General features: G+C 40.8%; 1 protein-coding gene across 3 annotated transcripts; it reads left to right on the forward strand.

The window, feature by feature from the left end:
* Positions 1-207: 207 nt before the first annotated feature.
* Positions 208-27,444, forward strand: LOC137789663 (disks large homolog 5-like). Of its 3 annotated transcripts, none has more exons than XM_068583412.1 (34): positions 208-939; positions 5,130-5,198; positions 5,931-6,099; positions 6,467-6,610; positions 8,130-8,313; positions 9,585-9,841; positions 10,153-10,465; positions 11,173-11,403; positions 12,158-12,342; positions 12,496-12,621; positions 12,887-13,019; positions 13,116-13,240; positions 13,422-13,597; positions 13,828-13,931; positions 14,227-14,319; positions 14,424-15,401; positions 15,508-15,631; positions 15,731-15,875; positions 16,317-16,438; positions 17,173-17,256; positions 17,349-17,508; positions 17,788-17,865; positions 18,331-18,493; positions 18,580-18,713; positions 19,152-19,316; positions 19,614-19,797; positions 20,221-20,369; positions 20,655-20,825; positions 20,993-21,189; positions 21,529-21,672; positions 21,835-21,962; positions 22,320-22,429; positions 25,207-25,316; positions 26,438-27,444. In XM_068583412.1, the coding sequence occupies exons 1-34, from the start codon at positions 642-644 to the stop codon at positions 26,539-26,541; spliced, it is 6,057 nt and encodes a 2,018-aa protein (XP_068439513.1). In that variant the 5' UTR covers positions 208-641; the 3' UTR covers positions 26,542-27,444. The 3 variants fall into 3 exon arrangements, with proteins under 3 accessions (XP_068439513.1, XP_068439514.1, XP_068439515.1); XM_068583413.1 differs by having other exon boundaries at positions 5,946-6,099; XM_068583414.1 differs by lacking the exon at positions 17,788-17,865.
* The last annotated feature ends 144 nt before the right edge of the window (positions 27,445-27,588 follow it).

The raw sequence follows: 27,588 nt of genomic DNA on the forward strand, positions 1-27,588 counted from the left end.
TCTATGAAGTAGCTCACGGTAGCCTAAATGGAAAGCTACAATCCGTACTAAGGAAGTTTTATCACCGTATAATAGTTTTCGTAATGGGAATGAAAGCGGCGGGAGAGCCAGGTGCGTCTACAAACAAAGCCCCGCCTACTTTTACCTTAAATGTCCATTGCACGGAAATATGATTGGCACAGAGCTACAGCTGCTTGAACGGTGAGACATGGCGGAGTTTGTAGGCTGACAACAGCGAGAGGGAGCGAGAGAGGCTCTTGGAGAGTTTGTTTTTACACTTTTCAACATGTCGAAAGAACTTGATTTCAGGACGACAATGTCTCCGTAACGTGTGCGGAGAGGAACTTAAAAGGCAAAGACGTCTCCCTTTTTTTTTTTCTTTTTGTCGGGAAGGACGGAGCGGCGGTTGGGAAAATGTGTTGTCATCTTCGCGCAGTCAACAGCCTTGGGCAACAAATATGGCTACTTCTTGTGTATCCTTCAATTCGGGTTGAAAACCGTCCCAACTGGGTCGACTGGGATAGTTTCGGCGAGTTACGACAGTAGTGGGAAGTGAAGTTGACTACCAGCAACGTAAAGACGCTGGGTTTTGTCCCACCGGAGCTGGTTTTGGTTAAAACCAGAAGCGGAGCGATACAGAGATGGAGCCCAAGCATAAAGAGTTGTTGGAGAAATGTTACCAGAACTTGGTGGAGTCGATAACAGATGCGGACCGTGTTGTGGATGTTTTGGCTCACTGCGGGACCCTCAGCCAGTCTGAACGCTACGAGCTGGGACACAACTGCTCCAGCAACTCGGAGAAAGTGGACCTTCTCCTGAAGATACTCATAAGTAAGGACAGAGACCATTTCGCAGAGTTTTGCACGGCCCTGGAGAAGACGCACCCTCACCTGCACTCCGTGCTGCTGAATGGCACCGGACCAGTGGATCATACGACCGGTAAGAAGCAGACTATGTACCTGACACTTAACAATGAAGCAGCATGAAGGAAAATGCATGTATAAAAGTAGATTCTAGAGGAAGCATGTATAGCTTTTATGGGTGGTGTGTTTGGAGAACGTGTGTCCTCTTTTTGTTGTTTTGAAAATGGTCCAACCTGGTTTCGATCTTGCTCAGGTCATGATCTCACTACCATTAGGAGTATTGACAATATGTCAACTTGATGAAGGGCATGGCTTTTCCTTTGGGCAATTATAAAAGTGTGTGTGTGTGTGTGTGAGAGAGAGAGAGGGGGCTTCACTATCATGTGACCTGATGCTTATTTACACTCACACTACTGTGCTTGTTTCCTTTGCCATGTCACTAAAAGCACAGCCTGCCAGCCTTTTGTGAAAGTATTTAATGGACCTAAAGACTCAAACAATCAATGTAGTGACGGCAGAACTGCCCAAATTTGTGTGTGTGACAATCAATAATCCACTGTCAAAGTTAATGAATGAGTAAAGAATTAAATGTGTGTTAAAAACAGATATTGAAAAATATTCATCAAATCCCAGAGCCCAAGTTGATATGCTTACATTGCTTGTGGGACTGCAACTAACAATTATGTTCATTAGCAATTTGTCTGCTCATTCATATTTTGATTTAATCTGCTTTATAAAATGTGAGCAATTGTGAAAAACTCATCCCAATAAATTCTCGCACGACCTAAGAGGATGTTTTCAAATGGCTTGTTTAGTCTGGACAACAGACCAAAACACAAAGATATTCACTTCACTATCACATCAGACAATCTGATCCTGGAATTGAGAAACTGTAATCGGCAAATGTTTTCTCTGTCAATCAAAATTATTTTAATTCATTATCTAAACTATCGTCAATCTTATCTGGATCAACTAATCAATTTACGTCATTATGTGTTTTTATATCAGCACTATGCAGTACAAGTTTTTGGATTATAAGCCTTTTTTTTAGACATAGAAGCAATCATTTTGAAGATGAAGCTAAAAATGTATCATCAAATTCAGAATGAATAGGTTCTTGTTCAGCACATCTACTGCACCTTTGCATTTCAAAAGCAATATTTGCATTGCTAGTTACTTTGTTCACGCTCAGCTATTGCATTGTACTCAGCAAGGTGTTAATTATGTATTTATTCTGTCATTATTTATGATTGAACTGAAGCTGCAGAGTGAGTCTATTTTTCTAAGCGTTTATATGTTTGCGCTGCATTTCCCAATCGTGCACCAAGTCTATAAAGGACTTGTACTGATAGGCTTTCTGCTGCTGTAAGGGTTGCACATGAACGTGGTTTGGACTGCTCTTCTTAGTCTGCAGTTAGTTCCCTGTTGGTAGTCACACAGGACACAAATGGGCTGAGCTGCTTTTTTGCTACTGGGCAGACAGGTTCCTCCACTGCTCAGCCAAAAGAAGGGCCTTTCCCCAGGAAAATAGTAGCTAGTCATAGCCTATGTTTTCAAATAGTGTGCACAGGCTTGATGTAGCTACTCCCCAGTTACCCACAATCCCAGAGGGTGAGAGAGCTAGATCATCTTTGACATCAAAACAAACGTTAATGAGTGAGAGCTTCATTAGTTAACCCCAGCAGGTAGTCTAAAATCAAACCCCAGAGAACCAACAACAGAGATGCTAAATGTAGCTGAAATAAAATGATCACAGGGCCGTACAATTTTCACTCATGTGAATATTGTTTGTTTTTAATAAACATATATCCTGTAGTGTTATACAACCATAGATTCAGTCCTGGAGACCTTTTTGTTTACGGATTGTCCTCACCTTTTCTAGAAGAACAATAACATGACTGTAACAAATCACAAGGGTGTGTATCGCGGCTGACGTGTTCGCTCTGCTGCAAAATAAGACGAGACGTCAAAGAGTACAAGAGTTCAAATGCAGCCACGTTTGTGACGCTGGATTCTCTATAACATTACACCCTCAAACTGTTAAAACCCAAAGTTTTGGACAAATGAAAAGTTTGAATTTGATAATGGAGCTAATTGAAAGAAGTTCATAAAGATAAGTAATGTCTGCAGCAAGTTTCACTTTTATTTGTTAAGCCATTTCCCACTGAACCGCACCAATTATTTATCTTGGCACCGTTAGCGTCTGCACCAAACTTCATCACAGTGTAATAGTTGTTAAACTGGGAGTCTGATTTTACACAAAAGTCTGTTAACAGGTCTTGTGGGAGCACTACTACATATGTGACTACTGTTGTGTAAAGGTTTTTCCAGAGGGAGTTGCATAAAATCTGACAAATTGCCTCACAGACATCTCTTTAAAACATTACACTAGGAAAAGAATAGGTGTAAAAGATTGCGGAACTATGTGCAATGGAAATTGTGCAGTACAGTAAATTGATTTGCATATGAACATCGCGTTGATATCACATCACAAATTCAACACTGGATGCTAGTTTATGTACTTTAATTGCCACCGGATTAATTTTATTTATTTTCTGCCCTCCTGAAACTAGATGCCAGAAGGACACTTGTTGTTTGATTAATACAGAAGGAAACGTCTCCTCGTGGACTAGCACTTTTTTAAAATTTTTTTTAATGTTAGCACTTTAATCCTAAATTACATTTAACTTCCTGTCAGAGCCGAGCAAGAACATGAGACTATTTTCATGGACAATGCACAGTATTTACTTTTTACCAGATTATCGTTGAGTACCAGATGTGAAGCACTTTGAATTGCCTTGTTTGAAATGTGCTACACAAATAAACTTGCCTTGCCTTTTGAGATAAATGTTTTAACGTAGGTCAGAATATGCAGAGTTTGCTGTGACCTTTGGACAAGAGATCAATTTAAATGAGATACTTGAGGGGTGAGGGTCATACTGCAGCGAGGTCACATGACTTCCACACGGGCAGAAAAAGTGAGCTATGACACGGTGAACCTTGCCCATTGAGACACTGTCTGCTCAAACAGAGTCATGGGAAATTTAAGCTAGAAGGAGAACAAAGAGAGCTTGATCCATGGGATGCCACGGTTCCTGAGGCACATCAGTCTTTTTTTTTTTTTTTTCCTTTCAGTCCTTTGCTGGGAAAAAGAGGGGTGAGCCATGTTAGCTGGGCTCCTTCCAGTCTTAATCAAACTCATAGTCTCCTTTAGCTAGTGGGAACTCATCCAGCTAGGGATTGATTTAGAGTACTGGGACGTGGGTAAATAGAATCGTTTGTCATGTTCCCTCTCCCAGTCGAGCACTAGACTTTACATCAGGCCTGGAAGTTGCTGATTTAACTGAACTAAACTGTAAGCTGCTCTCACAGTCGAGTCAGATCACAGTACATGTCCACTGCTGGTTGTTTGATCACTTGTGCAGTCTGTTAAACATCTCAAACGTTTTTCCTGACACGCTTAAGCGGTGGAAAATGTGTGGAGGTGCTTACTAGATTTGCATTTTAAGAAAAGAGTTAACTGTTGGGAGTAGAGTTGAAACAATTCAATCAACAAAACATTAATTTACCATACTTTTGACTAACTGTTGTTTAAGTCGATCGGTTAAGTTGTTTTTTTTTCCTCTGATTGGTTTATACTAGGTGAAGAAAACCTCAAATTTTACCAAAGATTTCCAGAACCTGTTTTCTAACATGTCATAGTTTCAATTATGTGTGTGTGTGTATGGATACACATTGTAAACTGGATTTTTGCAGTCGATTATTGTTTTATTTTTTAGCTTTTTGGATTTTTTCAGGAATTACTATATATTTTTTTCTTTTCTTTTTTTTAATCTCATGATATTCACCATAATACCTCCAGTGTTGTACTAAGGCTTCCTTTCTGTACAGTTAATTATGAATCACTGTAGGCTATAAAAGAAGGGGCTTTCACAGGGGGGACGTTGTGATGTTGTCAGAGGAGATAAAAGGAGAAGCTCTGAGGCTGCAGCCTCTTTGGGGCCCTGGCTAGTCAGTATTCAAGCTCGCTGCCCAACTGATAATTAGCCACACTCTGCTGTCAGCCCACAGCGTCGTCATCCCAAGTTAGGGAAAGTCCCACCTTATTATGCCTCCAGCTGGCCTTTTTTCAGTGAAGGCCCCCGAATGTAACCCAAGCTCCACAGCTTTGCTGTACCACACAATGCTGGAGATAATCATCTGACTATAATGCAGACATGGTCGAGTACACTCACAACTGACTTTAATGTTTTGTTTGCCTCGCAGGGTCCACTTACAGCATCTTGTCCACAATGCCGTCAGACTCAGAAAGCAGCAGCTCTCTCAGCAGCTTAGGTGAGTGTGGCGCTCATGGTAGTTTTCAGGTTTAGAAATGTCAGCAATAAAAACATTATCTCCCCGGGGGTGGGAAAAAAAAATGTGTTTGATGGGTTGTGAGAAAGTATTTGTAAAATAATAGTCAGTCATTTGTGCCTGTTTAGACGCTGAGCACATGCAAGTGATTACACAGATGTGAGAAGGATTTAGAAAATAACACACACACAGACCTGTGGCATTTAGTCATTCTCTGAGGGAGAGAAGATTTGACTAGTCAATGCCACCAAAAGGGAAACCAAGCTTTGATTTGTGTGGTTGGAGGGATTCCTGTTTATTGTAGTTATACGTTTAGAGGTTAATGAGTACAACAATTAGGGGGATTTTGGCTGCAAAAATCTGAGCAATGATTAAAAATGATAAAGTAAGATGTGTGTAGGTGTAGAGTTTTGGTCCAGTAGCTGCAACAAAGAGCTCTTGCTTGTGATTGGTTAATATTTACACAAATGTTAATCTGAGGCTCTTGAGTCTTGCCAGTAAAGTAGTCTTTTGTTGTTTTTATTTGGTCTTTCTAAACTGCATGTTTTCAGTAAAATGTTGAAAGAATAATTTTGTGTGATTGCAGTTGTGTGTACACTTTAATCTATTATCTTGATTGAGCATTTAATAGAAATATATGGAGCTGCACAAATGCCCCCATCGTTTGAGCTTTACAAATGGCACATGCCACCAGTGACATGCTGACTCACGCAGGTACTCCCGGTCAAGCCTCCTCCCCTCCGCCCGCTCACATGGACAGCCACCAGGTTAACGAGAAGATGGAGACGGTTCTGTTCCAGCTCAGACATGTGACCCGTGAGAGGGACGAACTACGCAAACGTCTGGCTCTCTCTTCACCTGGAACCACCTTCGATGACTGCAGGTACTGTTCTGATCTCAAGCACCTAACTGCCTGTTTTCCAAAACAAACATTGACAGAAAAGCGCAGTGATTCTGTGTATACCTGCACTCTATGAAAGGAGGCATTTTGCCAAGTTCAGTTTTTTTTAAAAGCAACAAAAGACAAGGGAAGTAAGGTCTTATGTGATGTAAAGATGTGCTCCACGCTGTAAAACAAGAGGGTAGCATAGCATTTTAATGATGCCTCTCTTCCCTTGTGTTCCCATGAGCACAAAGTTTGTATGATGTTTACCTCACTCTTGCTTCTCTCATCCTCCCATGTTGTGTCTTAAAACTCAATTTTGAATGCATAACAATGTTGTCTCCTTTCTTCCTTCTCTGTGAAATAGACCAAACTCAAAAGCAGGTCACGACTACGAGCGTCTGAAGCTGCAGTGCATGAAAGCGATGGCGGACCTGCAATCCCTGCAGAACCAGCACAGCACCACCCTGAAGAGGTGCGAGGAGGCTGTGAAGAAAGCAGACTTCTACCAGTGAGTGGAAAGCCCTACTACAGGGCTTTTTTGTAAATTTTTTAACAGCCGGAGCATTTGTGCTCTATGCATTCACCCTCAGCCTTCAGGGTTTTAGCTGGTATTCCGTTCTCCCTCTGACATATTCACAACAGATTGCATAGAACAGATTTTACTTTAGCGAGAGTAATCGGGATGAAGCCTTTATCAGTTGAGCCATAAAAACATCCTGACAGACCTTCATCAATTTAATTTTGTCTTTGTGATTTTTGTTTTAGAAAAAGACTGTTTTTTATTGTCCTCTTAGCGGCATAAACCCTGAGTCGTCATTTCAGACCAAAGGTTCAGAGCAGGGACTGAAATGCGTCCCCAAAGGAATCCCCTTCTTGAGAAGTTCATACCAAAGCGTGCTCTGTAATCATCATCTGAACCTTGTGTGCATGGCACGGCATCTGTGCCATGAGGATAATGCTACCAACACAGCATTTGTTGTCCTGTGAAATAAGCCGAGTCGATGTGAAAGGGAGGCTGGTCCACTTGTGTGATTTAATGATGCCATACTGTCCCCAAAGTGTAGGGAGCCAACATCTGGCCCTAAATACAACCAGGCAGATGACAGATTATTGCCATTTTAAGCCGCTCCTTCTGGGCCCTGTTTGCACATCCGAGAAAGTCTGTTTATTACTGTCTTTTCTGTCTCTGCTCTCATCCATTCACACTCAACACAATCATATGTGAATGGGAAAACGCATTCATGCCTGACCAGTGCAATGTACTAATATCACATACTGGTACTGTAGGCTAGCATTCGCACACAGTAATTATGAAGGATATGTCTGTACTGTTTTACCAGTTTTACATATAATGCTTATACTGGCATGAAACTAATTGGCATCTCTTAAGTTGCTTGGAGACCTGTAAAGAAGAATCCTGAGAGGGATATTTTGACAATAATGAATATTGACCATGGAATAATTTAACCTAAATGCCTAAGCAAGGACCTAAATAATGCATAACTACCAGGGTGGATCAGAGTAGCTTTTGACTACAACTGGCTCGTTAGAAATCCAGAGTTAGCTTGAACGAGTCTCTGGTTGTAGCCTATGCTTATTTGTTTCTTCTGATTTTCAATTAAGGTGGGGAATAAAGCAGGTAATGACGCTGAAAGGACACTGGTCATCAAAAGATACTTAACTTCAAGTCAATATCTATAAACTGCTGGCAGGAATGTGAGCAGAACTCATTTAAAAATTAGCATTGTGCTGTTTTATGTTCTTTAATATATATATGGTTTTGGACAGACGTTCTAACATGCGCCTTGAAGATGTCCCCTTGCATGTGATAATCATTTTTCTCAAAAATTTTGGGGACACTCTATAGAGCAGATGTCCCAAAAACAATGCTGTAAAAAATGTATCATATATATTACAAAATAACTATTAGAGTAGTTGTTGGTCATATTTTTTGTGCTGTAATGCTGATTTTAAACTTGGTTGGCACTGCCCACGGCTTGATGTTACTGTCTGTGGTCTCTCCTCAGTACACTGCACAGCCGTTTAGCAAGTGAGCAGGCCCAGCTGAAAGACGAGCTGGAGGCGGTGAGACAGGACAACATCCAGCTGGTCAGGGAGCACAACCACGTGAAGCAGGCCTGCGAGGAGCTGAGGAGGCTGCACGACGACGACCAGAGAGAGGTGGCTGAAATGAGGATACTGCACCAACAGGTACCCGTCGAACTGTCAATACCATCTACATTCATGGCTACAGATGAGAATACATAATCTGGTGCATACGGTTTTACAGTACTTCACTCCTTATTTCAATCTCTGACTGCCCTTGAGATTCAATCATTTTGATTTTGACATTCGAGACAGAAATCGATGCCTTTCTCTCTCGATGGCCACTACGTCCAAGACGACAACATCATTCAGAGAAATGGGGTCAGACTCGCATGTCTCCATCAATCAAAACATTCTTTTAAATTAGACAAATGACTTGCTGTGCATCTTTTTCCGTTTCACCGTCGGTTATATTTAATGATCTGACCTTCTGACTGCTGTCAGACAATATGTCCATCGGGGAATGTCTTACGTGGCTCTTTGATAGCATGGACACATGCCTCATTAACCTCAGCGCTCATGTTCAGCGTCAGTCAAATTGGGAATCAAATTATCTCCCTTATGTCAGTCCAAAGTCAACCTTTTATTGTGTGACTAGATGCTAGTGAAGTAAAATATATATTGTATAGTAAAACATATATTGAAGTATATGTGTGTAGGATTGGGATTAGAGGTAGGCCTGGTCTGGACCAAATTATACAGTGTTGCTTTTAAGTTTGAGACCAAAACAAGGGATGTAAACATGATATGATACATGGACCTAAAGGCATCTCATTCATTGAGCAGTCTAACCTCGACTAAACATTGCAACTAACCACTATACTAGCAGAAGGCCCCAGGATGGCTTCCTTGACTGTAACACATGGATTGAATATATGCACGGTCTGTAGAGCAAAAATGTAAGTCGCTTTTAGATAAAAGCATCAGCTAAATGTAATGTAATGAATTTACTCAACTATAGAATATCTTCTTCTGGTCTTGGTGCAGTTGTTTAGAACAGACTAAACAAACGGAACCAAACAGGCAAATGCAAAGGTCAGTTTCAACCGACCCAAACCAGTTAGGTGTGAAAGTGCTGTTCTTGTTATGGTTGTTTTTTTTTTTTTTTTACAGATATTGGAAAACTTGCGCTACACTTTCTGTTTGTGTTTTCCCATAAATGTAAAGCTCGAAGCTTTACAGAATCATCATTATTTACACTAAAGCTAACTTAAAGTTGAAAAAGGCATAACCAAGCCTCATCTTTTATTTTATGTAAAACATTTTATTGCATTATTGGCGGCATCCTTAGTCTTCTTATTTAAATGTACCCCAAATGAGTGAACCGAGTGGTCCCATTGTACTACTAAATACGGAAATAATTATGTAATTTTCAGGTGATGAGAGAAGGCTCCTCTGATGTCCTAAACAAGCTTTATGACACAACTGTTGACAAGTTGGAGGCCTTGAAAAATGACTTTGAGGCTCTGAGGAAGCGCTACAACGAGAAGACGGCTGGTCACAACGCAGACCTCAGTCGTCTGGACCAGGCTGAGGAGGAGAACCACCGACTGCAGAAACAGCTGGATATGCTGCTCAAGCAGAGAGATGCTGCCATTCACTATCAGCAGCAATACTCCTCGTCTATAAGAAGGTAAAGCCAGAAATATCACACACCCACAACACAAGCACTTAGAGTAGCGCACGCTCACAAAGCAGCTGTAAAAAGTCTAATGATTAACAGCAGTTGCAGCAAACTTTGCTTCAAACTCAGTACTTGAGTCAAGGTCAAATCTGCACTGTGCGTACCATTTTTAATCCAAGGCAGATGATTTTTGCCCTTTCTGTGATTCTATTTTTTTAAATTTTTATAATATTTATTTTTTAGCGCAATTCAGAAAATATTTAAAGGGTGTCAATTTATAAAGAGCAGCGAAACCCAATTTAATTCTCGACGTGGTACAGGTTTGACAACACACAGCAAGAACTGTCCAAAGCCACAGCCCAGAACAAGGAGCTGCAGCGAGAGATGGACCGGTTGCAGTCAGAGGCGACCCGGCAGAAGACCCAGCAGCTCAAGGCGATGAAGGACGGCGATAAATACAGGGAGGAGCGGGACTCTGTGATCAATGAGTACCGCCTGATCATGAGCGAGCGAGATCAGGTGATCAAAGAGGTGGACAGGCTTCAGACTGGGCTGGAGTTGGCTGAGGCGAAGCTAAAGAACACTTCCTCAGAGAGACGGGTGGCCAGCGAAGAGCTAGAGGCTCTCCGACAGGTAACAGCTGAATCAAAGGGTTCTTAGTCCCATACTAAGAATTAATTTGAGTTCAATATTTTACATTGAGGAAAAGTAGCCCTGATTGGGTCATGGAATTGTTGAATCATATCTAAAAATACATTTATTTCATGATTGTTTCAAATTTACAAAGGTACTTTTTACTCTGTCAATATTTTCCACACACACACAAAGAATGACTTATTGCATAATGTCTGTGTTGCCAAATGCCAAATGTATCGATTGTTAAACCGGTCATAGCTCCGTTCATCATTAATTTTGGCAACAGCCGGAGATTATTTAGGCTAGCTAAAAAGCAATCATGTTTCATCATTGGTATTGAAATGCTACAGTCCAGTATGAGATCCCCAGCCAATAACAAAAACTCAAAACAAACGCAAGAAATCAACCTTTTTGTAAATTAATAAACAACTCTTTAGTTAAACTCAGGTTTTAACTTAATAGGATGTTTGTTAGTAGCATCTTTTTGTTAAGTGAGATAAGATCCAAATTTATTGTATGAGTGTCAGAGCTGCACAAGAACCAAGACGTAGGTAAAGAGAAGTAGGAGAAACTACACAATGTAGAACTAAATTACAAAAGCAACATTTCACGTATCGTAGTGAGTTAGAAAATTCTGAAAGTTAGGAGTTTTTACTCTCGTTTGATCTCTATCGTCCACTTGTAACATCATGTGTGATTTCAAGGAGCTGGCCTCAGCCCTGGTGGACAGGGACCGGGCCATCTGTGAAAAGAACGAGCTGCTGGAAAAATACTGCCATGAGGTGAAGGACAAGGCCGAGGCCCAGAAAGAGCTGAGCCAGGCCTGCAAGGACATTGAGACTGTGCGTGAGGAGAGGGACGTGGCTCGCAAGGAGAGGACAGAGGCTATCATCCAGAGGGACCAGCTGCTGCGAGAGTATTACCAGGCCAGACAGGTAGCCTGACAGACGGGAGATTTATCATTACAAATGGAGGGATTGATTTATCCCCATGACAATAATCCCTTCATCCCATCTCATATAGTCGTCGTAAATGTTTTGTTTTTTTCCTCAGCTGGCAGGTTTCCACATATTGATTTTATTGAGAAACTGTGCATCACCCATCACACTTGGTTTCAGTGTGATCAAATTCATTGCAATGCAAGTCCTGAGATTCCTGCATTAGGAAATTACCAGTAATTACAGTAAAAAGGTTCCCTGTCTTTGAAGTGCACAAGAGAACTGCACTGCATCAGAAATAGATAATTAAGCCAAGTTGTACAATAGAGTCTAATGGACTTAATTTAGCTATAGACTTAATTAATGCTCTCACTATATTTGGCAGCCTCCCTGCTGTACAGTTATTAGAGCAGAGAAGCATTTCCCACAGTTACACCCAGCAGACTTGCTCAGACTTGGACTATATCCGACTCACTTGGTGACTCTTGTGGTTTTTAATTCTGCTGCAGACTGTACATCAGAACCCCTGCTGAATCTGTTGTGTGGCCTTATAGGAAGAAATGAGGACTCTTTTATACAATGCAAATCCTCCTTGAGTGTCTCAAACATTTTTGTGCCAGGGGAAAAAGTGACATTTTACAAACGTGTCTATAAAGCTCAATATTGGATAAAAAAAAGCATCTTGCTGGACACAGCCTGTGTACAGTCCTGCATTGACTTTAATCCCTGTCATGTCCTTCATCTCCTCCAGAAACAAGACTCGGCCACTCTGGACATGGAACGAGCCAACAAGGAGATCGATATCCTGAGGAAGCAGTACGAGGCTATCTCTCAGGAGCTGAAGGAGGCCGTGCAAGAGGCCGAGGTAGCCAAGTGCCGGCGAGACTGGGCCTTTCAGGAGAGGGACAAGATAGTGGCAGAGAGGGAGAGCATACGGTAAGGAATGAGTTCAGAAGATGCTTGTTCGTTGTATGAAAATATTTTGTGTTTGTTTTTGTATTTGCACAATATTGAAGAGACTGGGGCCAAAATAGATTTGTTTGCATTTGGTCTGATCCTGATTCTTTTTGTTATAATTGCATTCATCAGCACGTTATGTGACAACCTGAGACGAGAGCGGGACAGAGCTGTGAGTGATCTGGCAGATGCTCTGAGGAATCTAGATGACACAAGGAAGCAGAAGAATGATGCTGTGCGCGAACTCAAAGAACTAAAGTGAGTCATTCTGCTACACTCTTGACAGGTCTGAGTCATTTTCTGCATTATTTTTAGCTTTTAAGCCTTGAATTATAGTATTTGAGTGTCTACTATTGTCAATTCACATAGTTTCAACTTGTGTCAGTCTGTACGCCTCTTGTTTTGGGGATCCATAATGAATTCATACCGGATCTTTTGTGCCACCCAGTGGAGGAAGTATGTTACGGAGTGAGCAAAATTACTTCGAAAGGGGACTGTACTTGTAATGTTATGTGCCCTGCAGAGAAAAGATGGAGGACCAGTTAGAAAAGGAAGCAAGGTTTCGTCAGCTGATGGTTCACAGTTCACATGATTCAGCCATCGACACAGACTCGATGGAGTGGGAGACGGAAGTTGTAGAATTTGAGAAGCACAGGGTAAAAAACATTGTGAATCTGGTTGTTTTTTTTTCTTATTGTTTCCATACATTCACTTTTCTAAACTTCAAATGTATTATGTGTTGTCATATTCAGGACATGGATTTGAAAGCGCTTGGGTTTGATATCGCTGAAGGGGTAAATGATCCTTATTTACCAGGAGATTGTGGCATATTTGTCAGTAAAGTGGATAAAGGAAGTATTGCTGAAGGAAGATTAAGGTAAATATCTCACTACTTTGCCACTTCAGTAATGTAATCACATTTTATAAAATGTATATCATTTGACAAATGCAGAGTGTTTATTTCAATAAATTATTGTTTAAAGTAAGGAAAGATTAAAAATAAAATAAATACAAATGTATGTCTTTATTGAACTATAACTCTGGTTCCTTCTCTGCAGGGTGAACGATTGGTTGTTGAAAATGAATGATGTGGACCTGACCAATAAGGATAGGAAACAGGTGATCAAAGCGGTGCTGAGCGGCGAGGGAGTGATCAATCTGGTGGTACGCAGAAGGAAGTCACTCGGAGGACGGATCATCACGCCGATCCAGATAAACCTGACCGGACACAAAGGTCAACTTCAAGCTTTAGGAAATGCACTTTACCAATAAAATGCTGCAGTTAACATACAACTAATCACATTTGGTAGTCATTAATGTGTTTTAGTACAACAAATGTAATGGTGAAATTTGATTTTAGATGGATGGTTTACAAAGTTTGATTTTTCTTTTAAGTTTTAAAAAATATAATAAAAATGGAAGTCTAATAGGATTTGTAATGTTTTTTTCTGCCTTATCTCTCAGACAGTGGCATCGGTTTAGAAAGTGGCGTGTTTGTTGCCACTTTGAGTCCAGGTAGTCCAGCTGCCAGAGACTGCGCTCTTACTGTAGGGGATCGACTGTTGGCTGTGAGTATGCTGTCAAAAATTTGTTAAGTTACATGACAAGAGACGACGTCCATTTGATCACATGTGGGCTGAGCCGTTTGCCTCTAGGGCCCTCTACTGGCCAAAGGTATACTCACTGTTTACTAATTATTTGAAGTGCACACAATATACTTATCTTCTTTGTAAGCAGTAGTGATAGTTAGTATCCAGGACAAGCAAACTCGAATTCCCTCGCACAGGCTTTAGCTAGCGTAATAATGTATATTATGTTGTCTTTGAAGGCAAGTTGTAACTACTGAAATCTTGTCCACTACAGATCAATGGCATTGCAGTTGATAACAAGTCGCTCTCTGAATGTGAGTCTCTGCTGAGGAACTGCCGTGATTCTCTCAGCATCTCGCTCATGAAGGTGAAGTCCTTAGACATACACACACACGTATGCTTTTCATTTCTTGTTACTTAAAAATAAAAGTATAGTGTAATAAGCATTGATTTACATTCCTTCCTCTACAGTTCCTACCACAGAGCTATTCTGGCCAAAGTTTATTTGAAGGTTTGAGAGACTCTGAAAAGATCTCTCGGCTCCAGCCCTGTGAGATCCACGCCAGGAACTGCGGGAACTCCAAGCACAACTGCTCCAAGCACAACTGCTCTACACAAACCGACATTTGCAGCTGTAACTTGGGCGGCAGAGGGGACGAAGCGTGTAAGGATACAGGGGACTCTTTGGACAGCAGCAGTGGCAACTCTCACTGCCACCACAAGCCTTTTTCCAACAGCTCCCTGCATTCCCGCTCCCTTTCCACCTCCCACAGTCCCGTAGAGCCCCACCCAGACTTCTGCTACAGGAGGCAGGAGCTCCACCATCGACCCTTCACCTTCACCCCTGTGCCCACTGACTGCATCTCTCCTCAGACAGTTTTGGACCGAGTGCAAAGTTTACCAACAAAACCCGGTGGAGGAACGTGGCCTAAAGTCATAACGGAAGATTCTATTCCTGACTGTGCCCAGCTCTCGATATACAAAAAAGTCAAACAGAGAAAGTCCATCTTTGAAGTGAACGCTTTCAGGAGGCCTGAGGCGTCCTCGAAGCTGGACTACATGTCTCTTTCTCACTTGCCCAAGCACTCTCCGCCGAGCTCAATATCTGAAGCCGCTCAGACCCCTCCCACGCCGCCAGCCAGGAGCGACTCGTTCAGGTTCAAACATCGCCAGCAGAACAGCTCGGCATCCGACTCCACAATTACCACCAGCACTCCACCGACCACCCCGGCTCAAGCTACAAGCCCACAGGACCAAGGAGAGGAAGGGGCCCCGCTTTATTACTCCGACGCTCCTCCAGGAGAGGCCCAAAGCAGCTCTAATAAACCTGCTGAGGAGGAGGGGCACCGACGTAGAGTGGAGGAGCGGCAGAAGAGAAGGTACAGGCCGAAATCGGCACCTGCACTGCGGCGAAATGTTACTCCATTACACATCCCTGTGCCCATGCAGGTAATTGAGATACTGTCCTTATCTGCATGTGTCTGGATTTCCATACTTTACAGAACAATTGATAGATGGGTTAAAAATAAAATACTTTCTTGTTTGCTTCTTGTAGGTACAGAGTTTCTCAAACGACGAGCACTCCCCGGAACCCATGGACTTGTTGCGCTTCTCACCTATGCGTTCCAATCGGTACAGCATGCCCTTTGCACCCCCCAGCTACGGCAGCGTCCCGTCGCGTGAGTCATTTAATCAACTTAGCCTGTTTTCTTATCATGCTGACATGGTGATAAGCTTATTCTGATCTTTATGTCGGCTCCTGTTCTGTGTTTCTCCAGATCCAACACAGCGAGGTTTAGCCCCGTGTCCTGCTGTAACAGCGGTAATGAGGAACCCAGTCTACACCGCCTGGAGCCATGAGATCCAGAACAACAACTGTCCTCCAGCTTCCAGCTCAGGCATCCATAAACATTCACACCCAAGGTGTTAACATCTGCCTTTTTTTTTTCTTTTCATTTTCCACACTTTGCCACAGTAGACATTTTGACTTGTTACTAAAAGCGTTACTAAAGCATTGTGCCATGTCACAATATTTTCTGTGTTCTCTGGCTGAGATTACAAATAAATATCATTGGTTTTGGATAGCTATTTGAGGACACCACCTTGGGCTCTGAGAACTTGTAAAAATATATTTTCCTGACAATTTCATACTAAAAGTACTCATTAGTTGCAGTCTCAGTTTTTAGTTTTTTTTATTATTTTGTTTTGTATAATAAAATGCACCAGTCATGATTAAATTGGTGTTTCCTCTGCTCCAGATTTCATAAACAGATGGCATGTAGCAAATTACATCTTGCTTCAAGTTGAATGTGTATCTGTGGAAGGACTTATTTAGGCCTTTTTCTTCTTCCATTTTTTTTTTAGCCCCCAGCATCAAGGTTGCCTCAGCCTGGACCTCAGCCACAAGCGCACTGGAGACTTGACTGAGACGAGCTGCAGCCAACCACCACACAGCACCAACTCCCTGCCCTCCAGTGCCAGACTGGGTATGAATGCATTTCTAGTTTTAGGCAAATTATTAGTTGTATATAATGTCCTGTAAAGAAACTTGAATATGTTTTAATGTTCAGTTCAGTCAAAACACAAATGTTCTTACTTTTAGTGAGCCATGCAGGTAGTATGGTCGCAGAAATCTGAGATTCCCATTGTGTATAGGAAAGGCAAACTGACTTAAAGTGGTATTGATTTTAGAACAACAAAGTTGGTTTTTACAGGTTTTAGAAAGATCAACTGTTTATGTAAAAGCTTCAGAGGGAGCTGTGTGAAGCTTTCTGTTTCTACAGTAGGCCAGATCAGCCGAATCCCAAAAACTTTAGCTGAGTGCTATGCTAAATCCGTGGAGACTGTCCTCGCTAAAGAAATGGCTCTGCTTGCAGTCCATCAGACAGGAAAGGTCCCCTATATATTACCTGTTAAGACATAGAAGCCACTAGTATGACAGATGTACTGCACTCTGTCTGACTCCGGAAAAGACGGTGACTAATCGGCAACATCATACATAATCAGTGTAGTAGGCAATCAGAGCAGTCTACAGCTCTGATCGACTACTACAATTATCATGTTTGTCGGGGGAAAAACAGCTTACTACATTTCCTAAGCAATATCCTCAGAGGAAACCTTGCAATCTGCATGGCTTGATAGCCACATAAACAAGTGAGACATTGTTTTATTTTCTGTTTTAGTGAACCTTTTAATGACTTTCTCTGTTTGCGGTGTTCAGGCTCCTCCAGTACTTTACAGTTTAAGGCAGAACGCATTAAGATCCTTCCTACTCGTTATCCGCGCTCCACTGGATCTGACAAAGGTACGATAGAGTTTTGCAGCTACTTTGTCCAATAATGAGTATCCCAGCAGTACACAGTCTGAATTCATACCTTTCTCCTCTGCACACTCCAGGCTCCCTCTCGCATTCGGAGTGCAGCAGCCCGACCCCTCCAACGTCCCCCGTCAACTTGGAAACCTCATCTTTCACTAGCAGCCAATCTCAGAGCTCCATTTCCACCCAGCCCAGGATATCAGTCAGCCCTGCTCCCATTGGTGACAGGCGGAAGGATGGGTAAGCCAACCCCTCATCAGGGTCGTTATGCCGGCATTATTCCGCAGAACATGACGTTTTCCACCATTTATCTGTACTTCCGTCCGCCTCATTGTAATTAAGTGCTTAGGAAGCAGTAAACAAAGCTGTGAGCCTCCATCTTCATGTCATTAGAGCACTGACTCCCATCTATCATTTTTTCCTCATCTCTTTACTCTCTGCTGCTGTTCATTACTACCTGGAATATTTCCCCACTGCTTTGGGTGATTACTCTTTCTTTTCTCTCTATCTCCTTTTCAGATTTGTCTCTTATGTCACTTCTTCTGTCAGACTTCCACTGGCTGTTAAGCCCAAGTTTGTCTCTTTAAGAAGTTTAAGGTTCGTCCTCTGCTGCTTGTAGTCCATAGAGTGCACTACCTACAAGGCCGTGAGAGCACTGATATCCAGGCCTATACATTGCAGATATATAATATATCACGAGATTACTCTTTGTGATATATTTATTTTGATTAATTCTTGATTAATTGTGTATGCCTTTTAAGTCAGCATTTTTTTTTCTTATTTATTCAGAATGCTGTTTAATGTTGTGTGATTGCATGACTTTGCGTTTGTTTCTGAAATGCATTTGGCATGTCCCACAGCTCCCATTTCTTATTAACTGAGAGCTAGCAATGTATCTTTAAAGAAATGTTCTGCTCCAAACACAGTACAAAGAGCTATATTCATAGAAATCTTTTTTTTTTTTTCATTCAGGGTTACATGTTACTGTCGTCCTTCAGTCTTCATGGTTTACCACAGAGGTCTTGACATTGTAAAACATAATTCTCTTATATTCCCCTGAAGGCCATACTTGGAGGAGCCACGCAATGTGACTGTACAGAAAGGAGCCGAACCACTGGGGATCTCCATTGTGAGTGGAGAGAACGGGGGAGTATTTGTGTCCAAAGTGACAGCAGGCAGCATCGCACACCAAGCTTGTTTAGAGTACGGAGACCAACTCCTCGAGGTACAGCAGCTACCACACTTTAATTAGATATCTAGTTGTGGTTTACTGTTTTCTTTCTGTGTCTGATGAGTCACTATTGTTTCTAGTTTAATGGAATCAACCTTCGCAATGCCAACGAGCAGCAGGCGCGGCTGGTGATCGGACAGCAATGTGACACTGTCACTATTTTGGCTCAGTATAATCCTCACATGTTTCAGCTGGGCAACCACTCTCGTTCAGGGTAAGAAGCCGAGTAACACACAACAATCACTTACAGAGGTTGATTGCATAAATGTAAGGTTATCGAATGAACCATTCCGGCAAAAAGAAGCTTGCCGGTACAGTGCCAATGTAAGTTGTTCTAGTATAACTTGAGCACATGAACTGAATACTACTCTTCAAACATAAGTACACTGTTCACAGCAAACAACACCTTATGAGTCACTTCCAAGCAGACGACACAATGCAGGGACAATGTAACAAATGAGATCAGGCAACAAATACAAACATTACACAGTTTATATTTATAACGATACAGCTAACACAATCTAGGCCACAAAGCCCCTTTTTTTTTTTACATTGACTTCATTTTAAACATTTAATGACCATCTTAAATATGTATTTAACTAATGCTTGTGTAGGGTGGAAAAGATTTTGACTCCACTGCTGTTGTCCTTAGTTCTCGTATGGAGTCGATCAGCAACCAGCTGACTAATCGCGACAGCGGAGCCACCACGCCGGACAATCACTGCACCGCCGACACTCTGAGTGAGCAGGACGAAGGCACCATGACACCGCCGTCCAAACAGACAACTCCTGCCACCAGCCCACACAGCTCCTTTAGGTAGGACTGGAAACTGTTTCTGTGAGCACAGATGCAGCTATTTTCATATTCAGTATCACACTTGTGACATATTTCGGCTTTGCTCCAGCCACCGACGTGACCGCCTGTATGTTTGTACATCTGAATGTCAGTCCCAAGCAATATCTCAGGAACACCGGGAGAGAATTCAAATTTGGAAATGTCAAAGTGAATGATGACTGTGATGAAAAGTAATTTTTGTCCATGAATGCACAAGCTTTGGAGGGGTTGTAGTGAAGGGACAAACAAATTCAAAGCTTGACTGGAACGTTTCTTCAGGCTTCCTGGTTCCAGTACACTTCGAGCGGCAGAGCCTCGGCTGGTAAGGCTGAAGAGGATCCAGGTGGAGCTGGGGGTTCAGGTCTGTGGGGGAAACCTTTATGGCATCTTTGTGGAGAGTTTGGATGATGACAGCCCTGCTAAAAGTACTGACGGCCTGCTGCCTGGAGACTTGATATTGGAGGTACATGCAAGAAAATCATTTTAATTAACCAAGAACGTCTTGTGCACAATATACATTTATGGTCACATCTTAATACATTTAAATAATATTTGTACTTAAAGATTTTGTTTTGAATATTCTAATACAAATGTTGTTGAATTAGGAAAAGTTGAGCTTTTTACTTTCCAATGTCAACAACTTTCTGGGTGGCTTTCCAGTTTGCATTTCATAGTGTGACGTCACCTGAGTCACTGTTGCTGAACAAAAGCCCTCTCTGATTATACATTCAAAAACTGCTCCCTTTTAGCAGCTGCAGTCCATTTATATAAATGTATTTTCCTGTGTATTGTGTGGCTTTCTTTTATTGCAAATGATGAGTCATTCCTTGTTGGCAGCCAAGCTCTATGTTCTTTTGTCAACTATGTAATTTATGTTTTCAAACAGTACAATGGCATCAGCATGAAGAACAAAACTAAAGAAGACGCTTACCTGGAAATGTTAAAACCAGCTGAAACGATCACATTCAAGGTCCAGAACTGCGCCGACAACCTCTCTGCAATCAAAGAGTCCCCCGGAGATGGATTTTTCATAAGGTACTTCAACACGTCTTTGGATTTGTTTGAATATTGAGAGTATTAAAGTATTAGTCATCGAAATCTCAGTAACATGATGTTTGGCCTTGTCAAATGATTTTTGATTTGAGTCGAGAACAAATCTATGAAAGAGCTGAATCTTTAACGCAGGATATTTAAAAAAAAAAAAAAGAAGCTCTTTATGTTTATAAACTTGTATGAAATGTTATTGATTCAGTATGTCCTTGTTTGAAAGTCAGAGTAATGGGATTTGTCATAACTACTTCATTGTTGATCTCTTGTCAGAGCACTTTATGAGAGAGTGGCAGAGGTAGAGCAGGAGCTCAGCTTTAAGAAAGATGACATCTTGTATGTTGAAGATACTCTACCAAATGGCAATTTTGGCTACTGGATGGCCTGGCAACTTGACGAGAATGCACAGAGGTTGGAAAAGGGGCAGATTCCAAGTAAATACATGTAAGTCCAGCCTAAAATTGACTTTTCCGGACTAAAGGTCATGTAATTACTGCTGGAAAAGATGCCAGTTTGATTTATCTCGGCCTTTGTACTTCTCTGAATGATCACTTCCATATCATGAAGGGTAAATCACAGTTGAGTTGAACATGTTGATTTATTTCCATAAGGATGGACCAGGAGTTCTACAGAAGACATGGTACGGCCGATATGAAAGACGACAACGGCACCAGCAAGACTCTGTCGGCCGCCGCTCGTCGATCCTTCTTCCGCCGCAGGATGAAACACAAACGCAGCGGATCAAAGGACGGGAAGGATCTGATGACTCTGGACGCCATAAGCACAGATTCTTTACCCATTACAGAAGGTGAAAAATCATCTCCTGGAGCAGCTTTATTAGAAATGCACATAATGAGTTATGAGACTATGAGAAATTTGGCAACTCATGAAATGATCTAAATTGATAAATAGCTCTGAAATATGTGTTTGATTTTTGGGGTGAACTGTCCCATTTAATATAATTCTTGATCACCAGATTTATCAGGTCGCTTGCAAGTGTTAAAATTGGATAAAACTTACTCTGGCTCCACTTAACCTTTTCCTAGAGCACGTAAATTATTAACTGAGGTTATTCAGGGGCCGCTGTATCTCGTTGCCCTTTTTGTGTATTTTCTAATGAATTGTATTTCTGTAATGAACTGCTCAGATGGAGTCAGCCTGATGTATCAGAGAGTTCAGAGGGTGGAGTGCTCTTTCCCAAGATCAGTGCTGGTCTTGGGTCCATTAGTGGAGGCCAGTAAGGACATGTTGGTGAAGGAGGCTCCGCACCAGTTCTGTCGTTGTCTGCCTGGTGAGCATGTTCACACCCAACAAGTCTGTCATTCGTTAGTTTATTCATGAAGGATTTTACATGCGTCTTGACTTAAATTGTTTCAATTATTTTAATTTGCATAGAGAACTAATTCAGTTTGAATTATAACATTTTTCAAAATTGTATTTATTTTACTAACAGAGATAATGAAGGCATCTCAGCAGGCAATAGAGCGCGGAGTCAAGGATTGTGTGTTCATCGACTACAAACGAAGGAGCGGCCATTTTGATGTGACAACTGTAGCTTCAATAAAAGAGATCACGGAAAAGGTAAGTTTATCTCACCGTGTCTTAAACTCCAAAAAAGGATTATCACTGGGACACTGGACTAGAAGATTGCCGGCAATGGTGTCATTATTATTATTATTATTATTATTATTATTATTATTATTATTAACTGCTAAGTTTGTGTCATACACATACATGTGCATCAGTATTCAAATGTAATATTTGTTTAAAATGAAAAATTCTACAAAACTGCCAATTTGATCAAAATATATCTGAAACCTTTGTGATGTATAAATCAAATAGAAGTCAAGTTGCATGTTTTTTGCAACATTATGCTTCGACCCACACTCTCCACCTCTCATTCCTCATGCAGTCTCTTGCTCTCATTTTCTCTCATAGGACTGTCACTGTTTACTTGACATTGCACCTCACGCCATTGAGCGTCTTCACAGCGTTCACATCTACCCAATCGTCATATTCATTCGCTACAAAAATGCCAAGCAGATAAAGTGAGTAATCTCGTGACTTGAAAGATGTTTGTTTCCGTTGCTTTATGCTTTCTTATCTGAAGACGTGTCAAGTTTATGTCAAGTGTGCTTTTATGTTTTGGTGGCACTGTCGTTTACCCAATTTCAGTTTCAAGTTCAGATACTGAGAAAAACATTCATCAAAGGCTTTTGTTTCTGGAGGTGGTTTATGTTAAGAAAATGTGACTTATTTTTTTCTTCAGAAATCTATCCCCTATCCAAATATATATATTCACACAAGTCGGCAACCAACCAATTATTTATTGGAGTAAGTTTTTTAGACATCACTTTGGATGCATATTTTATAAGAAATTGAACAATCTTCATCATAAATATAGGAGATATTTTTTTTTTCCCAGTCAAGAAGATGAAGAAATCTTTTTTTCTTTTTTTTTTTTTTTTTTGGAGCAATGTGTAGCTATGTTGATGCCAGTTCACCTTCCAGGAAATATAATTTCTGATTTCTCTCATTTAATTTTCTTTCAATCAAGACGGACACTCAGGAAGTTGACATCTGCAGAAGTCGTGTTGCTTTCATCATCATATTTATCTTGCAGACACAACAACAAATTTATCAACCTGATTTAATCGCAGTGGTCGTAGTTAAAAAAAAACACAGCCTGCTCTTTCCCACCACCTGCCAGGGTTTGATAAGATGATTGTGATATTTCCTACATCCTTCTGCTTTTTCATTTGTACTTGCATGGGGGGATTAATTCCGCTCCCCCGCCCCTCTGGTACTTTATGGGGGAGGTGGGGAGGCAGTCTCATTGGGCTCTTAAAATTTGTTTAATCTACTATCCTATGACAACTGAACAAACACTATGTACTACTAATGTTATTAATCGAAAGACTGAGCAGCTACTAAATTAAGCTAATTTTGAGTGACAATTTTTGTTATTATAATAAATATCTCAAGTATAAAATAAGATAATCCTTTATTAGTCCCTGAGTGGGTATTGCTCACAAGTAAATAAAGATACAAATCAAGTAATATGTATGATGCCAAAACATGACATTTTACTACTGTAGATGAAGGCAATCTGACTTTTTGTGGGTAGATAATCCCACTATCACACCCCATTACCATGCCCCAGACGATCTGTACAATAAGTTATAAGCAATACCTTTTTTAAAAAAAAAAAGCTTCCAAGGGAAAGCATGTAATTGCAACCAAAATACAACTGTAACATACTCGGGTGTTACCAAAGTTTCAGACACATGTCCTGTTATACAGTTAAACCGGTTGCAGGAGAGTGAGGGATACATTTCACTCTTAAAAAAAACTAATTACAATTCATTGAAACAGAGGGTACTTTTTAATTTCATATTGCATAGTAAAAAAACTTCCTGTGTCACAGCTTCATTTTGTTGGTTTTTAAATGCATTTCTCTGCTATGTTATATGATAATTGTGCTCAAAAACCTTTGAGTTCTTGCTGGGTTTGTCCTTGTATACTTCCTGTTGCAAAGACTGTCGCTGACCTTTTGCACAATGTCATTTTGCTCTTTCTCTGCCTCTTTGTTATGTTTGCGAACATCCTCAATTTATTTTTATAAAGTGAAATCTGATACCCTGGGACAGTACCTTTTTTGATATCTTCTCTTTAACCGTTGTAAGTTAGCTCCTCTCATACTTGCGTTACAAAAATATCCCCTCAAAACTGATGTAAATGGAGGAATTAGGTTTACACATTGACAGGAGGGACACGGCCTTACCAATGTTTGAGTGAACTCATTATCCTTGGCGTGAACAGACGCACACGCCTGGTCGAAACGGGCTTTCTCGGCCACACACACCCACGCCCACAAATCTATGAAGTGGTGCAGCAGGCAAACATGGTGGAGATTGATTCCTGCTAAGCTTTTGCTGTCATCAGCTGAGTGCCAGCTGTCCAGGGAGAGCTCGCGGGGCCTGTGGCTCCTCTCTGTGGCGTGGGCGGCTAATGCACTCGCTTCCCCCGCCCACCGCAGCCGCACACAAACGCACCTCCCACTGCCTGCCTGCTGCAGTGATTGATGGGAGCTCAAGCTTTTTCGTGGGCTTTTCTTTTTCCTCTGGGAGGCAACAATATGTTGACTTTATCCTGAGTGCCTCGGAGAGATGAGAGTGGGATTTTAAGTTGTTTCAGGGGCTCCCAGTGGATAAGGACTGGGTGGTCACATGATTTAGTATTAAGACTGTGTACAGATATGGAGTGAACCAATGGGCTAGAAGGGTTTGCAGTAGAGAGATCTTGTTCATATCCTAAACCTGATAGGCTTGCACCGATAAACATGGATACTGTAATGTAGGGTATGGCAAAAAGCAAAAACATCAAAAATTGTATAAATCCATAGACCATTTCTTTAATTTTTTTCTGTACTTAAAATGACGATATACACAAGATCAGTATTTAGATTTAGTCAGTATTTAGACTACACCTAGTATTGTGTCTATATTACACATAGTACCTCAGTATGCAGTTGTATCCTCCAGATATACTTTGCAATTGTTTTGTTGCAATTTTTTGTTGTATTTATTGTGCTTGTGTATTGGCAAGCTGAATATAAACATGTCAATAAATGGAAAGTGAGATTTGTTGGAATGATTAGAGCAAACCGCTTTCAAACGATATAACAAAAATATTTTTAAAAAGTATCTACTGGTTTTGACAAGCTGACTCCTTCCACTTCTTGGTATTGCACCGTGTTGTGATTCTGTGTCTGTGGCGTGTGATTTTTAAGGATGTTGACAGGTGCTGATGTTTGTCTCTCCAGAGAGCAGAAGGACCCTTTGTACCTGCGGGATAAACTCTCTCAGAAACATTCCAAGGAGCAGTACGAGGCGGCACAGAAAATGGAGCAGGAGTACAGCCGCTTCTTCACAGGTCGGTGGAAATGACTAGATTTTCTCTCTGTTGTACTAAAGAGAGCAAAGATACAGGAAATACAATAATAACTATAATGATTATGAGCTTATAAAGACATGTATATTCTAAATGATGTATAAAATATGTATATGATGAATACATCATTGCAGGGCTGGACACTAGTGTGTAGATGAAAGCTCATCTTTTTAACCCTCATGTCCCTGCAGACCGCATTTTAATTTTAATAATTAATTTTTTAAGCACTACCAATAAAATTAAAATAGACCATCATATAGTGGCAGCAACAGAAATCTCTGCATCTAATATCTTAAAACCAAATGTAAAAAAGGAAGTAACTATCCAATATCATTTCAGGTCAGTTGACTTTGGATTAATTGAGTCTGCTACCTAGCAAGGGTGTTTTTTTTGTGTTTTTAAATTTATTTATTTTTAACCAATGAACAAAATCCAGTTACAATAAGCTATGGTAAAGTGTGATATTTTAAGCAAGTTTAGTTCAACCAATATGACTATACCAGCACTGGAGGTCATCTGAGTTTTTTGGAGCACAGTATTTATGTGGGTTTTTGGAGAGAAGACATAAAGTTTTGGTATCTAGAGCAGCAGACAGTCTGACACACCCAACTGTCCAACTGATTAATGACTATAAAAGAAGTAGATTCATGGAGAAGAGCTCTGGGAATGAACACATACCAGGATCTATGTGCTTTAGCGAGGAGAGGCGGCCCCTTGGCCCCTGTCTCTTTAAGTCTCCTACCAAAAAAGCAGAGTCTGTTCTCATTGGCTTGGAAAAAAAATATAGTCCACCCTTTTGTACAGGTAGCGCTAAAGTGAGTTATCATGCGTGCACAAGTACTGAAAAGAAGTACCTTTATTTAACTACCCCCTTTTTGTGTATTTGATTGCATAAAGCAGTTAAATCGGTGCAGTCATTTTTCAATCGAGAAGAATCATTTGATGTACCCAACATGTTTCACATTTATCTAACACTCTGTGGACTAACGATAAAAAGAAATGTAAAAAAATAAGTTTGTATGTATATGTAATTTATCATTTTTTATAAATAACTGAATTGATAACCAACTGCGTCACGCTCCCACCCTCCCTCTGTGTTGCAGGAGTTGTCCAAGGAGGCAGCGTCGCCTTCATTTGCACTCAGATCATGACCATCGTGGAGCAGGAACAGAGTAAAGTTCTGTGGATTCCAGATGGAGCGCCGTAGAAATGTCACCTCTCACCGCACATTACTCCAAAAAACAATAGAGAAGATGTGATTATTACTATTATTATGGGATACACAGTGAATCGGTACAGCTAAAAGACATTGTGGTTAACTCCAATGCTTTTTCACATGTAGCAATATCCGCACTGATGAGGATGATCATCATGTAATATTCCCACTACAATAGTATTGTACTGTACTACAGATAGATTTGTTTACACTAGTATTTAATACTTGAATGTTTTATTTTTCTTGCATCTAGTAGGACTTCTTTTAATCCCACTTTGTTCCATGAATGTCGGACCACAGGAAGTCTGCATCGACGCGAACTGAAGACTTTTATTCTTAAGGTGAAGATAAGAGTGGACCACTGTGTTCCCTTCACTATATTTATACGTATTTTCCTGCCATGTAATTTATCTAATCAAATCAAAGATGTTGGTTATGAACTTTTTGTTATACAAATGTAGTTGTGTAGTTAATAGGAAGGATGTTGTTTTCCAATCGCTGTCCTACTTTCACATTATGTTGCCGTCTGTTCTATTTTTCTCTTTGATGGCACGGTCTTTTCATTCATCATTTCAGCCCATAAATATTATTGTGCCAAGCTAAAAATATTTGCTCATCACTACCCATTGTTGGATTTATTAACACTACAACGTCTAGTATAAATCACACAGCAGGTATTTTCTTTACACCACAGTTTGTCCCAGTTTGTGTGTTCTACTGGTGTTGCCAATTGTGTTCATCTTTGTCAAGTGGATTTTAAGAAGGGATATTTTATTTATGGTTCATAGTTGACCGTCAACTAAACCCATCGACACGCACGACTTGGAGTTTCCGTACATGACGATGTCAACATTTCATGTTCAAGTTGGATGAAAAGCTCTAGGTTCTCTCCAAATGAAGGTTAATATTTCTATAAGATATTAAAACAGAGTTCAGTTAATGGAAAGCAATTTGTCTGTTTTCCATTGACATATAGTTTGTTTAATCATCTGATAATTTGAATGACATCTTCAGTTTTAGATGGATATTGTTACCTTT

Source organism: Clinocottus analis, unplaced genomic scaffold (assembly GCF_023055335.1).
Source record: "Clinocottus analis isolate CAN_PGR_092001 unplaced genomic scaffold, fCliAna1.0.p SCAF_19, whole genome shotgun sequence".
Taxonomy (NCBI): Eukaryota; Metazoa; Chordata; class Actinopteri; order Perciformes; family Cottidae; genus Clinocottus; species Clinocottus analis.